This window comes from Ogataea polymorpha, assembly GCF_001664045.1.
Source record: "Ogataea polymorpha strain NCYC 495 leu1.1 chromosome Unknown OGAPOscaffold_6, whole genome shotgun sequence".
NCBI lineage: Eukaryota > Fungi > Ascomycota > Pichiomycetes > Pichiales > Pichiaceae > Ogataea > Ogataea polymorpha.
Genome location: NW_017264703.1, coordinates 313,159 through 328,175, shown reverse-complemented (window position 1 = coordinate 328,175; position 15,017 = coordinate 313,159). Strand labels below are relative to the sequence as shown.

The 15,017-nt window shown below is 54.0% G+C and overlaps 9 protein-coding genes and 1 non-coding gene across 10 annotated transcripts; 5 read left to right on the top strand and 5 right to left on the bottom strand.

Annotated features, from left to right (window-relative positions):
* Positions 1 to 37: 37 nt before the first annotated feature.
* Positions 38 to 1,546, top strand: OGAPODRAFT_77628 (uncharacterized protein; the record flags this gene model as incomplete). Its single annotated transcript, XM_018356353.1, has 1 exon — positions 38 to 1,546. One exon carries the CDS (start codon positions 38 to 40, stop codon positions 1,535 to 1,537), a length of 1,500 nt encoding a protein of 499 aa, XP_018209207.1. The 3' UTR covers positions 1,538 to 1,546.
* Positions 1,547 to 1,750: 204 nt separating this feature from the next.
* OGAPODRAFT_t61 lies at positions 1,751 to 1,823 on the top strand. Its single transcript has one exon. It is a non-coding gene; the product is annotated as a tRNA-Phe (tRNA).
* A 49-nt stretch (positions 1,824 to 1,872) lies between these two features.
* OGAPODRAFT_17132 (uncharacterized protein) lies at positions 1,873 to 3,063 on the bottom strand. Its single transcript, XM_018354909.1, has one exon. It carries the CDS (start codon positions 3,026 to 3,028, stop codon positions 1,892 to 1,894), a length of 1,137 nt encoding a protein of 378 aa, XP_018209206.1. The 5' UTR covers positions 3,029 to 3,063; the 3' UTR covers positions 1,873 to 1,891.
* A 13-nt stretch (positions 3,064 to 3,076) lies between these two features.
* On the bottom strand, positions 3,077 to 4,022 carry OGAPODRAFT_17131 (uncharacterized protein). The gene has a single exon (XM_018354908.1). It carries the CDS (start codon positions 4,016 to 4,018, stop codon positions 3,110 to 3,112), a length of 909 nt encoding a protein of 302 aa, XP_018209205.1. The 5' UTR covers positions 4,019 to 4,022; the 3' UTR covers positions 3,077 to 3,109.
* A 62-nt stretch (positions 4,023 to 4,084) lies between these two features.
* OGAPODRAFT_17130 (uncharacterized protein) lies at positions 4,085 to 4,899 on the bottom strand. Its single transcript, XM_018354907.1, has 2 exons — positions 4,818 to 4,899; positions 4,085 to 4,785 (listed from the first exon to the last, which is right to left on the bottom strand). Coding segments are annotated over exons 1-2 (645 nt in total). The 5' UTR covers positions 4,819 to 4,899; the 3' UTR covers positions 4,085 to 4,141.
* A 1,087-nt stretch (positions 4,900 to 5,986) lies between these two features.
* Positions 5,987 to 7,229, top strand: OGAPODRAFT_17126 (uncharacterized protein). Its single transcript, XM_018354906.1, has one exon. It carries the CDS (start codon positions 6,077 to 6,079, stop codon positions 7,154 to 7,156), a length of 1,080 nt encoding a protein of 359 aa, XP_018209203.1. The 5' UTR covers positions 5,987 to 6,076; the 3' UTR covers positions 7,157 to 7,229.
* A 26-nt stretch (positions 7,230 to 7,255) lies between these two features.
* Positions 7,256 to 8,929, top strand: OGAPODRAFT_102224 (uncharacterized protein; the record flags this gene model as incomplete). Its single annotated transcript, XM_018353097.1, has 1 exon — positions 7,256 to 8,929. The coding sequence occupies one exon, from the start codon at positions 7,256 to 7,258 to the stop codon at positions 8,927 to 8,929; it is 1,674 nt and encodes a 557-aa protein (XP_018209202.1).
* Positions 8,930 to 9,021: 92 nt separating this feature from the next.
* Positions 9,022 to 14,950, top strand: OGAPODRAFT_17125 (uncharacterized protein). The gene has a single exon (XM_018354905.1). It carries the CDS (start codon positions 9,036 to 9,038, stop codon positions 12,039 to 12,041), a length of 3,006 nt encoding a protein of 1,001 aa, XP_018209200.1. The 5' UTR covers positions 9,022 to 9,035; the 3' UTR covers positions 12,042 to 14,950.
* On the bottom strand, positions 9,022 to 14,994 carry OGAPODRAFT_95300 (uncharacterized protein; the record flags this gene model as incomplete). The annotated part of the gene is made up of 1 exon (XM_018357720.1): positions 9,022 to 14,994. One exon carries the CDS (start codon positions 14,992 to 14,994, stop codon positions 13,123 to 13,125), a length of 1,872 nt encoding a protein of 623 aa, XP_018209199.1. The 3' UTR covers positions 9,022 to 13,122.
* Positions 12,072 to 13,064, bottom strand: OGAPODRAFT_51028 (uncharacterized protein; the record flags this gene model as incomplete). The annotated part of the gene is made up of 1 exon (XM_018355686.1): positions 12,072 to 13,064. One exon carries the CDS (start codon positions 13,062 to 13,064, stop codon positions 12,072 to 12,074), a length of 993 nt encoding a protein of 330 aa, XP_018209201.1.
* Positions 14,995 to 15,017: the final 23 nt, after the last annotated feature.

Sequence of the window (15,017 nt, the reverse complement as noted above, 5' to 3'; positions counted from 1 at the left end):
TTATGGCACATACCGGTACTTCAGAAGTTATCCACCAATGGACGTATTTCCGCCAAAATCGACCACGCCGCTCAGTGACCTGAGCCAGTCGCCCAGCTATGCATCTGAGAGTACTGTCCAAGTAGCAATAAAGGAGATTTGTCAGTTGTTGCGTCCGGACCAGACGTCCGTTTCAGACGGGGAGCTGGCATTCCATTCAGACAATTCGTCGAACTTCCACAAGCCGATTGAGGGAGAGCGTCCAGACCTTGTTGTGTATCCTGAAAGTGTGCAAGAAGTTGTCTCCGTGGTGAAAATTTGCTCAAAGTATCGAATACCTATGGTTCCGTACTCTGGCGGAACGTCTATCGAGGGCCATTTCATCCCGACCAGACGGGGCATTTGCATTGACGTCAGCCGCATGAACAAGGTGCTGGAGCTTCACGAGGAGGATCTTGATGTTGTTGTGCAGCCGGGCGTTGACTGGCAGGACCTGAATGCGTATCTTGACCAGTACGGTCTCATGTTTGGACCGGATCCGGGACCAGGAGCCTGCATTGGCGGAATGGTTGCGACCAACTGCTCAGGCACGCGGGCCACCAGATATGGGACTATGAAAGACAATGTGATTGGGCTAAAGGTGGTGTTGAGCGACGGAACTGTGATCAAGACCAAGAACCGGCCTCGAAAATCTTCTGCTGGCTACAACCTGACGGGGCTTTTTGTAGGCAGCGAGGGCACCCTTGGGATTATTGTGGAGGCCACGCTAAAGCTTGCAGTGCGGCCAGAAAACGAGGTGGTCGCGATCGTCAACTTCAACAAATTGTCGGAAGCAGCGCAGACGGTGACAGAGCTCTTCCGCCGCGGATTGCCGTTGAACGCGGTGGAGCTCATGGACAACCGTCAGATGCGCTGTTTTGCCGAAATGGGGGGCAGCGAGAGCCGCAAATGGAGCGACAAGAATTTACTGCTGTTCAAGCTCGGAGGCTCGAAAACCACCATGAATGACCAGATCAAAACCGTGAGGCAGATTTGCAAAAAGAACGGGGGCTTCAACATGCAGGTGGCCTCGGACCCGGCAGAAAAAGATGACATCTGGAGAGCCCGCAAAGTGCAGCTGTGGACGTCGATCAACTGGGCTCAAAAAATGATCCCCAACGCTCAGGCCTGGCCCACAGACGTTGCCGTTCCTATTTCGAAGCTGCCGACTGTCATCACCGAGACAGTGAACGATATCGAGTCACATGGGCTTCTGACCACGGTTGTTGGACATGTCGGCGACGGCAACATCCATGCACTGGTTATCTTCCCGCCCGAAAAACGAGCGGTGGCAGAAAAGGTGGTGCACAATATGGTGAAGCGGGCAATTGAAAATGAGGGAACAGTTTCAGGAGAACACGGCGTAGGCATTGGTAAGAGACAGTTTTTGGAGCAGGAGCTGGGCCCTGATTCTGTCAACACGATGAGACGGCTGAAACTGGCTCTGGATCCTCATCTTCTTCTGAACCCGGATAAAATATTCCAGATAGACCCTTATGAAATGAGGATAGAGAAATAAATTTAATTTTGGGACATTTAAAATGGGAGACTGTGGCTGCGAGTTGACATTTAGAAAAACTGGATCTGCCTTGGTGAAGAGTATGGAAGTGAAAGTAAAGATTAGGAAATGTGATGAAAAGCTTGGATGTGCAGGCTGTCCAGGAGACACGAGGGGACTAGGGGTTGGCGTTGCGAGCAACTTATCGACAACGGCTATATATTTGTTGAGTTTGCTGACTTAGCTCAGTTGGGAGAGCGTCAGACTGAAGTTCTGAAGGTCCTGAGTTCGATCCTCAGAGTTAGCACTCTTTTTTTAAGAGAAAAAGATTTTTTTTCTACTAGATCCGTTGATTCGTGGTTTTTGCTATATACATCACTCACCCGCATTCTCGACCTTCTCATACACTTTGAGAAGCCGGAGCACACGCGGGTCACCAACAAACTCACGCGTCCACTCGCTCCCCTTCTCTTGCGACTCTTTCACGAATCTGCGGGGCCAGTCGTTTTCCTCGCACTCCAGCAGCTTCATGTCTTGAGGAGTGAACGGACGAGAATTCTTCGTGATGAGTCCCCAGAGCCGCTCGTTGTACTCAATAAGCTGGTAGCGTTTGTTGTAGAACCTGTATATTCTTTCTGGCTGTTTGGTGAAGCCGGCCACATTGTAGTTTTGCAGAGCCAGGATTGGCTGCGTGAAGAAATATGGAACGCCGTTTTCGTCCCTAAGATTATTGAAATCCAGTTCTGGCGCAAGCGAAGCAGACGGGTAGTCTGCAGGATCGATATACGGACGTGCAACTGGTTGTGGTCTTTTTTCGTCCTTTTGTTCTTGAGAATCCACAGGCTCTTCCTTTTTTTCAGGTTTCTCTAAGGGACCTAACAATCCTTCATGGACTCCATTGATGTACTCTTTGAACGCTCCTCGGCCAATCGTGATAATCCCGCCTGCATCCTCCGGGGATAGGCCGGCGTCTTCGTAGTTCAAGGGCTGCTGTTGGGTGCATGTGAAAATGCCCAGTACATCGGCGGGCCTGAACAACTCTTTCAAAGGCTTCGTCGCTTCGGGGTCCACTGGCTCAGCCTTGACCTCTGGTTCTTCCCTGGCGGACGCCTGAAGCCTGCTCCGTCTGATCTGGCGGATCTCCTCCGACACGGCATGGCGAATATCTCCCTGTCTTTCAGCAGTGTAGATGTCAAAGTCGATGGCGGCAGAATTCAATATAGGCTTGCAAAAGCGGCGCAGATACTTCAAGCCCTCGCTCAAAAAATCGTTCGGAGGCGGCGCAACATAGATTCGCAGCTTGCGCGGAAGCTGGTTGGGCAGAAACGGCTGCTCTCCAAAGTGTTTGGCCTTTTCCATGTACTGAGCTCGCAACACAGACTGCTGACGCTTGTCATAGACAATTCCTCCTCCAACGGCAGCCACGACGGTCCAAAAAATCATCCAGTTCCGGGACGGCAGCTTGAGTTTCTTGATGCCGAGCATCTGCAACGCAGGGTTCTCGATGGCCATGGTGAACAGGGAGTATTTTTTTTTTTTTTTATTTGATTTATTTTTTTCATTTTTCTTACGATAATACATTTTCGGTCGTTACTACTCATTACCTTTCAATGCCCTGATAACCGCAGGTCGCCTCATCATCTGTTTGGTCCACTTGTAGACTTCGGGGAACTCTGCCTTGAGATCGATTCCTATGCGGTCGACGACGTAGTTCCACGTGACAAAACAAAGGTCTGCAATGGTGACACGATCGCCGACGAGCCACACTGGGTGGTCAAAGTACCTGCTCTGGGACAGCGGCGTGAGGCCGGCGGAGTAGGACGCGGCATTTTCTGCATCAAGCTCCATGATCAGAGCCTCGCGACGCTCGGCAAGGGCCATCTCGAGCACACCGTACACGCGGCGCACTTCGTCGGTGTATCTCTCGATCGCAGAAGGCACGTTGCTAGAATGGAAGTATTTGAAGTGTAGCGCCTGGCCAATCATGGGCGAGTGGCCCGAGGTTTGGAAAAACAGCCAGCTGAGGATGTGGCTTTGCTCAACAAGGTTATCGCTCCAGATCGAGCAGGAGCCCTCTTCCTTGAGCTTTTTCTCGACCAAATATAGAATAATGGCCCCACTCTCCCAGATAGACACCTGCTGGTCCTGGTTTGTGTGGTCTATCAGGGCAGGCACTCTGCCGTTCGGGTTGATGGCGAGAAACTCCGGCGTGCGCTGCTCGCCCTTGTTGAAGTCCAGTAAAATCGTGCTGTAGTTGTACTCGAGCTCGGATAGTATGATGGCGATTTTGAATCCGTTTGGCGCAGACCTGTGGCTCACAAGCGTATATCCCTCGTTAGGGGCTCCTTGCGAGAAAAACTCCTTCAGCCGAGAAACCGACTCCGAGTCCAGCGTCTGGTTTGTCTGGCTCTCGTATTCATTCTGGATGCTCGAGTGGCTGACGGGCTGGCTGATGCGGACGTTTCTGAGTCCGGCAGAAAGGTTGGAGATGGTATTGTTCATAAAAGTTTTTTTAAAAAAAGTGCACCAACGAAAAAATACCTAACAAAAGAGAGCTCGGATTATTTTGCGCAAGGCAATACCGCTATATAAACTACACAGACAATGTCTTTAATTAGAAAGTGATCAGTTGTAACCCTGGTTGCCGTTGAAGCCCATGTAGTAGTTGCTCTGGTCCGGGTTCAGGTAATTGTTGCCCATCTGGGGTATGTGGTATGGGGGTTGCCCGGCTTGGGAGGGGTCTGCCTGGGGCTGGCCCTGTGGAGGAGGTGGCAGCGGCTGCTGGGGCTGCTGGGGCTGCAGTTGCGGGTGCATGTGCTGGGCAGCAGGATGGCCCTGAGGAGCGTGTGTGTCGGGGACGCCACCGGCCTGCGCGTCGTCGTCCTCGTTCGAAGGCTCCTCAGGAGCGTTCAGACAGGCTTGGATGAGGTTTTTTCCCTCAGGCTTGGTCACCAAAGGTTGCAGCTTAGGCGTCGTGAAGGTGTACACGAGCCCTGTCTCGGAAACAACAAGCAACAACACCTGGGTGCCGGTCAAAACAGAAAGCTCGTATGCCTTCTTCATAATACCTGCCTTCCGCTTGGAAAAAGTGATGTGTCTCCTGGACTTCTCCTGGATGAACCTGATTTCGATCTTTCTGCGTTCTCTCTTGTTGGAAGGCTTGGAGTCCTCGTTCTCGTCGTCCTCGAGCTCTGAGTTTTGAGGCTGCAAGTTGAGGTCCGGCTGCTCGGACGCCTGCGACTCCTGTTTCAGATTGGCCATTTCAGACACTGCTGTTAGTGTGTAATTATGGTGCACTTACTTTTCACTTATCGATTGATTATCCCTAAGAGGAAGAGCTTTCTCACAATTACTTAAAGGAGAAGTGTGTTTATAGGTTTATTAAAGAAGAAAAACCACCAAACTCGGAAAACAAGATGTGTAAAATTCCAAATTTATCGAAAGGATGCTATTGTTACCCGATTGAGCCACCACCACCAGAGACACCCGTACACCAGCAGAAAATCCAACTTCCAAACACCACCCCGGGCTCGACGGCCACAGACGGCACTGGAGGTTTCGGGATTTTGGGGGCCACAGGTAGCGGGTCTTGGGGGCAGGCATCCAGTGGCTCCATTACGCAGGTCAACTACAGTACCAAACCGGGGCCATTTGCGCAAACGGGCAGGCCGTTGGTATCGACGGCTGTCTCGAAAGGGCCTCGTGGGCTACTTGTCGAACTATTCCACCTTAGTGATCATTATTAGGTCTATCAATTAAACACATATCAAACCATGCTCAGCACATGAACGGACTCTCATGGCTTATTTCTTGAACTTCTTGACCAAGTAGAGCGCAAAGACGACGCAAGCTGGAAAGTTAGTAAAAGAAGCCCAATTTCAGCACTTACCAATGACGAAGATCAAGCAGAAAACAAGGATAACACCGGCTGGTAGCATCTCAATTAATTATAGGTATCAGGTTTGCAATTAGGAAGCACTTGTGAAAGAAGAGCTATAAGATTAATTGGAAAACAAACTTTTCTTTCAAGAAGTTTCCGTTTCGGTATATATATTATATGCACTTGAGACAATTTGCTGCCTAACCACGAATAAACGGTGTGCAATTATTTTCTTTTTCCGGGGGGTCCGGAATTCCCAGATAAGCCGGCAAAGAAAGCGAGATACCATGTAGTGAAGAGATGGAGGTGAATGCTGCATACGGCGGTGGTGGTGATTGCCCTCAGCGCTGTGTTTGGCCAATGTAGCACGACGGAGTGATGGCTGTTTCCGGCCATTCCCTCTTTGGGCTGCCGTTTTTACCCAAAACAATCCTTTTCGCTTCCATTTCCGGCTTCAAACAGAGTTTCCGGCACCCATAAACAATTGCATCATATCCGGTCCTGAGGCAATTTTTCTTCCCATCGTTCCCGAGACATAAACATTACACCGGCTCATTCTCGCCGACCCCAAAACTTTCCTCCTGCCAAGACTTTCCTGCCGGCCAATAATAGCCAACGTAATTGTGCGTCGATCGTCTCTACCTATTTGCACACCCCTACACCACACATTTTTCGTGCCAATGTTTCCTCCAGGCAGCCTTGTTCTGACAAAGATAAAAGGGTTCCCCGAGTGGCCCTCGCGTGTTATTGACTATGAGCAGCTTCCGGAGAAAATACGCAACATGAAGCCGGGCTCTGCGCCCGGTAGAAAGCGCCGGGGTGCCGCCTCCGACCCGCAACTCGTGTGCGTCAAGTTTTATGGCGACGATGAGTATTTCTGGTGCACAGAGAAGGATCTCAAGCCTCTGACTGACGATATGGTCACGGAGTACCTTGTCAAGAAGGGCGAATTGCCCGATTCGGACGGCAACTTCCGTGCCAAGCGCGCCTCCAAGGTTTCCAGTCTGACCAACGCCTATTTGTGTGCCAACAACAAGGACGTCTCGCCGCAGGACTTTGCGTTGTATGGCAGTTATGGAAGAGTGGGGGAAGAGGACGAGGATTACGTGGAGGAGGCTGACGAGGAGGAGGAAGAGGAAGAGGAAGAGGAAGAGGAAGAGGAGGAAGAAGAAGAGGAGGAGGACAGCGACTCTGACGAGGAGGCATATGGGAGGTCCAGCAAGAGGAAACACAACGGGACGCACGGGGCTAGAAAGAAAGCAAAGGTGGAGGTTGTAGAGGACCTTGACAGCGACTGGGGGCTGGAGTCTGACGTGGAGGACGCCGGGCTGGAGATTCCGTTGCTGAACAGTGCCGAGCTGGTCGACGAGGTCAAGAGAAGTACCAAGTTTTTCGGCGACATAAGGGTCCAGATCCAGAAACTCGCATTTCCAACAGACACCCCTGTGGATTACGCCAAGACAGGCAAGGAACTCGAGCCGCTCGTCAACAAACTGTCGGGCTACAGGCCTGTTTCGCGCGCTGTGCTCAAATCGACAAACATCGCAAAGGTGCTGGTGGTGTTACTGAAAAAGCCGGAGTTTGCACGGCTCAGGGTGGCCAAGAAGATCGGTACGGTCCTGAAAAACTGGCTCGACCTGCATGTCGAGCCTGACCCGCACTGGGGCGACGACTACGAGCCGAGCTCGGAGCCGGAGGCGTCTGCCGACGAGGTCAAGCAAGAGCCTACTGACCAGTCGGTGCCAGCCAACGGGGAGTAGCGTGTACAATAAATAATATATTGCCGGGCCGCTTACGTCAGCGACACAGCGCTTGTGCGGCCCGAAAAAACTGGCTCTCAAACCGTCCTACTGCGCTCCATGACGACTCCCCAATCGCCGCTCCTACCCGACGCCTCGACCTCGCTGCCCGGCTACATCGCCGAGGAGCTCACCGAGGAGCTCGACCCCGGCTACGGCTCTGTGGCGTCTGAACAAGAGGTTTCCGACGAGTATCTTGTTCCCAAGAGCCAGCTGTATGTGATTTTACCGTGCATTTTCTCGCTCACCTTCCTGGCGTCGATGGACACCACCATTCTGTCGACCATCATGACGGAAATTGCATCCGATCTGGACGCCATTCCGTATCTTTCGTGGATCGCGACCTCCTATTTGCTGGCGTCTTCCATTATCCAGCCCTTGGGCAAACTATCCGACATATTTGGCCGCAAACCCATGATACTGGGCTGTATCTGTGTGTTTACGATCGGGTGTTTCCAGTGCGCCGCGGCCACGACGGCCGTGGGCTTTGCGGTCGGCCGTTTTCTGTCGGGTTTTGCCTCTGGCCTGAATACCCTGGGAAGCATCACCATGAGCGACCTTGTCCCGTTGCGCAAGCGCGGCGTGTACCAGGGCCTCGCCAACCTGTGCTACGGCACGGGATCTGCGTGCGGGACGTTTGGCGGCCTGGTTGCGAAACGATACGGCTGGCGGATGGTGTTCTGGATCCAGTGTCCGATCGGCATCGGCTGCTTCCTGCTGTGTCTTTTCAATTTGAACCTGCCGCCAATTGTCAGGGCGCAGCTCACGTGGCGGGAGAAACTCAGACGTGTGGACGTGCTGGGCATCCTCAGTCTTGCTCTCACTTTGTTTGTGTTCATTCTGCTGACCTCGTTCGAGTTCGAGTCGTCCAAGTGGCCGGTCCTGCTCTGCGTCGCATTTGCCGCGTCGCTCGCTAGCTTCGTGAGGATAGAAAACTCTGCGGTCGACCCGATTGTGCCCCTCGAGCTGCTCAAAAACCGCTCCATCCTTGGCTCCTCGCTGGCCAACTGGTTCGGCACCATGTACATCAGCTGCGTGCTCTACTACTACCCGGTGTTCTTGTCGACGGTGTACGGGTTTGACACCGGCCAGGTCGGCAACCGGCTCGTCCCGTCGATCGTCCTTTCGTCGTTCTCGTCGATCGGGTCCGGCTACTACATGAAGGTGACGGGCAAGTACCGCAACTTCTCCCTTGTGAGCGCCACGGCCGGCGTGCTGAGCCTCACGGCCCTGGTGCTGTGTACCCAGCCGGCCCATGCCGACCGCCCGCTCTCCATCTACGTCATCATGGCGCTGCCAGCCGTCCCCTACTGCGCGTACGCCTCCATGCTGACCACCACGCTGCTGTCCCTGATCGCGTCCGTGCCTCAGGACCACCAGTCCGCCGTCACGTCCATCCAGTACGCATTCCGCTCCACGGGCTCCACGCTCGGCACCTCCGTTGCTTCTCTGCTGTTCCAGTGGCATCTCGGCAGCTACATGCGGTCTACGCTAGCGAGCCACGCTCCCGACGGTGTCTCCAAAGGCCAGGTTGCCCAGATTATCACCAAGGCCCTCCACAACGCAGCATATATCCGCACGGCCCCCGACTGGGCCGTGCCTACTCTCATCAAAGCTTACAACGTCGGGTGCTGGTCCACCTTCTTGTACTCATTTGTCACGTGTGTGCTGTGTCTGTGCGCGCTTCTGGCCGTGCGCGAGTACAAATTGCACACCACAGTGTCTCGGAAATAATTTACAAGATTTAATAGATAATTTGTAAATTATTAATTTATTCTCCTTGTTCGGAAATAACAAATTTTTTGCCATGAGTCTGCGCACCTCTTTGCACATCGATGGAATGACGTGCTCGGCCTGCACGGCTGCGGTTGAGGATTGCCTGCGGCAGATAGACGGCGTCGAGGCCGTCCAGGTGGCACTGATTACGGAGGAGGCTCTGGTCGAGCACTCGCACGCCGTCCCGGCATCGGCTCTCCAGCACGCCGTCGAGGATATAGGCTTTGGAGCGAGAGTGATTGCGTCGGAGGACGCGGCCACAGAAATGCGCACGTCATATATCACCATTGGAGGCATGACGTGCAGTTCTTGTGTCAACGCCGTGACGGACGCACTGAAAAAGGTGGACGGAGTCCAGGCTGTGCAGGTTTCGCTTCTGACCGAGCAGGCGACTGTGACACATACGTGCGAGGCTAGCAGGCTGTGCGAGGCCGTGGAAGACTGCGGGTTTGAGGCCAATCTGTTGGAGACAAAGAACGAGCAGGCGATCAACGACAACGAGTCGCTGGCGCTGAAAATCTACGGAATGACTTGTTCGAACTGCTCGAACTCGATCGAGAACGCGGTGATGAAACTGGACGGCGTCGTCAGCTGTCAAGTGGCGCTGGCCACCGAAGAAGCTCGGATTGTTTACGACACGAATCGCACAGGCATAAGAAAGATCATGGAGGTGATAGAGGACTGCGGATTTGACGCTATCCTGAACTCGAACTTGGATTCCGCATCGCAGCTCGATCTGCTGCTGAAGGTCCGCGACGTGGCCTACTGGCGACAGACGTTTCTGAAAATGGTGGCCTTTGGGTTCCCGATCTTCTTCCGCCACCACATATGGCCGCTGATGGCCATGATACTGCACGTCCATTGGACACCCATAGTGCTGTATCACGGCCTCTTTCTCGAGACGCTGCTCGAGTTTTGTCTTGGCTCATACATACAATTCTGGCTTGCTCGACGGTTCTACATCAACTCGTACAAGGCCATCCGGCATCGCAACGGTACCATGGACCTCCTAATATGTGTTTCCACCACCACTGTCTACGTCTACTCGACATGCTCCATTCTGAACGCCATTTTCCATGATTCTCAAAAGCCCGCTTCCGTCATGTTCGACACTTCTGCCATGCTCTTCATATTTGTCTCTCTCGGCAAATGGATAGAATCCAAGGCCAAGGGCAACACGTCTACTGCTCTTTCGAAGCTTTTGTCCCTGACACCATCCATGTGCACGATTCTCGAAAACCCTGACGACCTCAACTCACCCCAGAAAGAGATAAGCACCGACCTGCTCCAGAAAAACGACGTGGTGGTGCTCCATCCCGGTGGAAAAGTGCCTGCCGACGGCGAGTGTATCTACGGGTCCTCAGAGGTCGACGAGGCGCTTTTGACGGGAGAAAGCCTTCCCGTGGTGAAAAGAATTGGCTCCAAGCTGTACGGCGGATCCATCAACGTCGCGTCGCCCTTGTACATGCGTGTCGAAGTGATTGGCGAGAAGACGCACCTGTCGCAGATCGTCAAGCTTGTGAGAGACGCCCAGATCACCAAGGCGCCGGTCCAGAAATTTGCCGACGTGATTGCCGGCAAGTTTGTCATTACAATCTTGGTACTATCGCTGCTCACCTTTATTTTCTGGTGCGTCTACATATTCTGCCTGCCTGCCGACAAAGTGCCGGCGTATTTCGTCGACAGCGACACCGGGAACGTTGTTTTCTCCAGAATCTTGCAAATCGCAATATCTGTCGTCGTTGTGGCCTGTCCGTGTGCGCTCGGACTGGCCGCGCCGACGGCGGTGATGGTTGGTACCGGCGTTGGGGCCACGAACGGAATTTTGATCAAGGGTGCTGACATACTGGAAAAAGCGAGCGGCATCAACTGTGTCGTATTCGACAAGACAGGCACCATCACGACAGGCAAGATGCGCGTGTCGAACTACCACTTTATCGGTGACATGGACGAGAAACTGGTCTGGAGCATAGTTCATGCCATAGAGCACGATAGTGAGCACCCTGTTGGAAAAGCACTGGTTTTGGGAGCCTCTGCTCGCACCTCGCTACTTGCAGTCGAGGTCACCAAGGTGCACAACATTGTGGGTCTTGGATTGGAGGCCCAGACTAGGCTGGACGGTCAGGACTATAATGTTGCTATAGGAAACGACCAGCTGATGAAGGAGAGAAAAATCGACAACCTGGCCGACTTTCTCGACTGCTGCACGCGCCTCAACAACCCGCACATCTCCACGTTCTCGCACATTCTTGTCAACGACAAGTACATTGGCTACGTCGAGCTGGCCGACACGGTCAAGTCCGACGCTTCCGGCACCGTTTCTGCGCTGATCGACCGAGGCTTTGCCGTTGCCATGGTGACGGGGGACAACGTGCAGACTGCACGTGCCGTTGCCCAGGCCGTGGGTATCCCGCTGATGAACGTTTTTGCGCAGGCCCAGCCTGACGACAAGCTGCGCGTGGTGGACCAGATGCAAAAACACGGCCTCAAGGTTGCATTTGTCGGCGACGGCATCAACGATGCGCCGGCGCTCATCCAGGCAGACTTGGGCATGACTATTGCCACGGGCACCGATATAGCCATTGAGGCTGCAGACGTGGTGCTGCTCTCCTCTGTGCAGCCGGACGACGACGACGACGGCATCGCGTTGCAGGAGTACGGTCGCAAGGACGGCACCGCAGGAATTCTTGCCGCCCTGGACATCTCGCAGCGCACGTTCCGCAGCATTAAGGTGAACTTTGTTCTGGCCGTGGTGTACAATCTGATTATGCTCCCAATTGCGATGGGCCTTTTAATAATTCCTTGCGGCCTCACAATGAACCCGATGATTGCATCGGCAGCGATGGCGTGTTCTTCTGTGAGCGTTGTTTTCAACTCGCTCCGTCTCAAGAGCTGGAAGATGCCCGTGTTGGACAACATACGTGTTGCAGAGGAGCGTGTTGAATGGGCCGACGACCAGGTTCTTTCGTCGATGGACGTCGAAAAAATGGACGTCATCGACAGCAAGCGAACCAGTTGGCACAGCCGGTTGCTAAGCCGGTTTAAATCCCCGTACGAGAGACTGTTTTAGTAAGTACGCAGATAAATAAATGGTATTCATTTATTTTTCGAGATAGTCCGCCGCATGCGCATTGTATCTACCGCCCCTGATTTCGATCTTGTCGAGTTGCTCGTTCAGGGCCGCAAATTCGGCATCTGTGAGTGGGATCTCCGTGTTGTTCTCGTGGTTTCTCGCTGGCGTTGACGAGGACGGGATCGGGATCACCCTGGCGTATTTTTCAGGGAACTCGTTGTGCTTGCGGATCCACGCCAGCGCGATCTGCGCCAAAGTGCACTTTTTCTGCCTTGCAAGCTCCTCCACCAATTTGACCACGCTCATGTTGTTCTCCAGAACCTCCTGCGACGAGAACCGGTCCAACGTCCGCCGAAAATCGCCTTCGGGAATGTCGTCCACCGATTTTATCTGGCCGGTCAGATAGCCCCTGCCGAGCGGCGAGTACGCAATCACAGGTATTCCCAAGTCCCTGCACGCGTCCATCACACCGTTGCTCAGAATGTCGCGCGACCAGAGTGAAAACTCTACCTCCACGCACGAAATTGGGAACAATTTGGCAGCGCGACGAACAGTGGTGGCAGACACCTCGCTTAGGGAAATTCCGCGGACAACGCCCTGTTCAATAAAAGGAACAATGCTTCTCACCACCTCTTCGATAGGATGCTTGCCGTCCTGTCTTGCCGGCTCAAAAATATCAAACATCCCGTCCGGAAAATACGAGGCAATATTGCGGATGGACTTGGCAATGTTCTCAGGCGAGTTGTCCGGCGGATTCGGAAGGTCAACGCACCCCTTCACGGAGACAACCATCTTGGAACGCGACTCAGGGTATTTGGCAAAATAGGCCCGCAAAAGCTCCAGATTGGCGTGCTTATCGTTAGGCAGATTGCCGTAGAACTCGCCCGCGTTGAAGAACTCAATGCCGTCCGAAAGGGCGTTATTGATCGTGGCAAATGCCTGTTCATATGAAACAGGCTGCGGCCGCCATGTCAGCGACATAAGACCGTAGCCAGTGCTGCCCTTGATCTCCACACTCATGTTCGCTTATTCACGAAAATAATTTCCAGCCTGAATTTCGTAATCTCTTCCGTCCGCCTTACGTAACACGCTTCGCGTCGGCGTCGCTCAACTTATCAAACGGGTTGTACTCGGGCGGGTTGACGTTCACACCCATCGGCGAGGCTACCGGCAGCACGACAGAAGCGGCAGTGGGCCCAATGGACGCCACGAGCGGCGTCGTGACCGGCAGCTGCGCCACATGCTCGAGGCCACTCGTCTGGAGACTCTTCACGTGCTGCTGCATCGAGTCCTCCTTTTCCGACTGGAGCGGTGACGGAACTGTGCGGGCGGTGGCTTCCTGGCCAAAATGGCCGTTTTGGAAGTTGGCGACCGACGGGATCGATGAGAGAGGCGGCTGGTCCGTGGCGTTGGTGACCGACTGCTTGAGCACGCTTGTTTCGAGACGGATCGTCAGCTCTTTGGTGGCTCGCGTAAGGTTCGAGAGTGCCCCACGCACCTCGTTCAGCGCTGGCATGTCCTGCAACGCACCCTTTGTGGCTGCCAAAAAGCTGATGATCGACTTGAGAAACAGGTTTGTTTCCTCGTAGAGTCTCTTTTGCTGGTCCTCGTCGAGCCGCTGCGCGCTGCGCGTCTGATTGAGCACCGTCTTGATCCGTTTGGTCTGCTCCATCGAGCTCATGCAGTATGTCGTGAGCTCCTTGACCTTTTGCGCGATGTTGGGTAGATCCTGGGTGTCTGGGCCGCCGTCCTGCGAGACTTGCGAGTTCTGTGTGTTTTGTGCGGTGCTGATGGCGCTCTTGGCCAGCGCATCGTTGAGCTGGGTGAACACAGCGTGGGCCGCCTGTGTCGTGAAGCTGATGATTTCGTATAGCTTCTCGTTGTCTGTCGTTGACTCGATGTTGCTGATAGCACTCAGCTCCGAGTCCTGCCGCGGCACCGCCGGCAGATTCGTGTCGATCTTGAGCGGCTGGCGATGCACGGATGGCTGACGCTGAGGTACAGGAATTGTTTGAGCGTGCTGCGGATTCGGAGGCGGCGCCCTATTAATCTTGGGTGGCTGTGTGCGCAGCTTCTGGGGCGCCAGCGGAGCAGCCGCAAGTTGGGCGGGACGCGAGGTTTTCTGCTGTGTCCGAGGTGTGAACGACGGATCGAGAATTTTGCAGATACCTGTCAGCTCCACCAGCAGCGAAAACAGCGAAAAGTACGCCATTCTGATCGTTTCCGTGCTCAGCGACGCCACCATGTGGCTCGGAAACGTGAGATGGTCCACTATCTTGCGCAGATCCTTCAACAGTTCAACCAGCTGCGTCGCCAGCTGCGAGCGAAGACTCTCCTGGATGGCTTCCCTGTCTGTATCGTTGGCACGTCGGTTGACAAAGTCGTACAGACTCACAAAGTTGTTGAACGAGTTTGTTGACGTGTTGATAGAGATCCCCAGGTTTTTTAGCACGCTCGTAAACTCGGAGTAGACAAATCGCACTTTGTGTGCTATTTTCATGGTGTCAGAAAAGACCAGCCGTTCTGAGGCCGCCGAGCCGTGAACCTCGCGCAACGTGGTCAGCTTGCCGTCCGTGCCGGCTGTTTGCGATGCCAGAGACGGCTTTCTGGGTAGAGCCGACGCCGACAGCCCGCCATTTTGCCCCGTCACCGACGAGGTGGTAGGAATGGCACTCTGGCTCATGCTGCGCAGATTTCGCCCAACATGGTATTTCAGATCCTCCAGTGCCAGCTGCTTGGGCTCGCCCTTGCCGCTCGCAGACGGCACCGACGACCCTACGCTGGCTGTGGAGCTGTTGGTGTTCGAGGGGCCCTGTTTGGGAGTCGAGCTCGTGGTGGACGGAGGCTTGAACAGCCGGCCCAGACGCTTTTCCGCGCGCGTAGACTTGAACTGCGACTCGCTGTTGCTTCGGGAGCGCGTCAGCAAGACATCATCGGAAAATATCGACATCTTGTACTGGCACACAGAGCGAT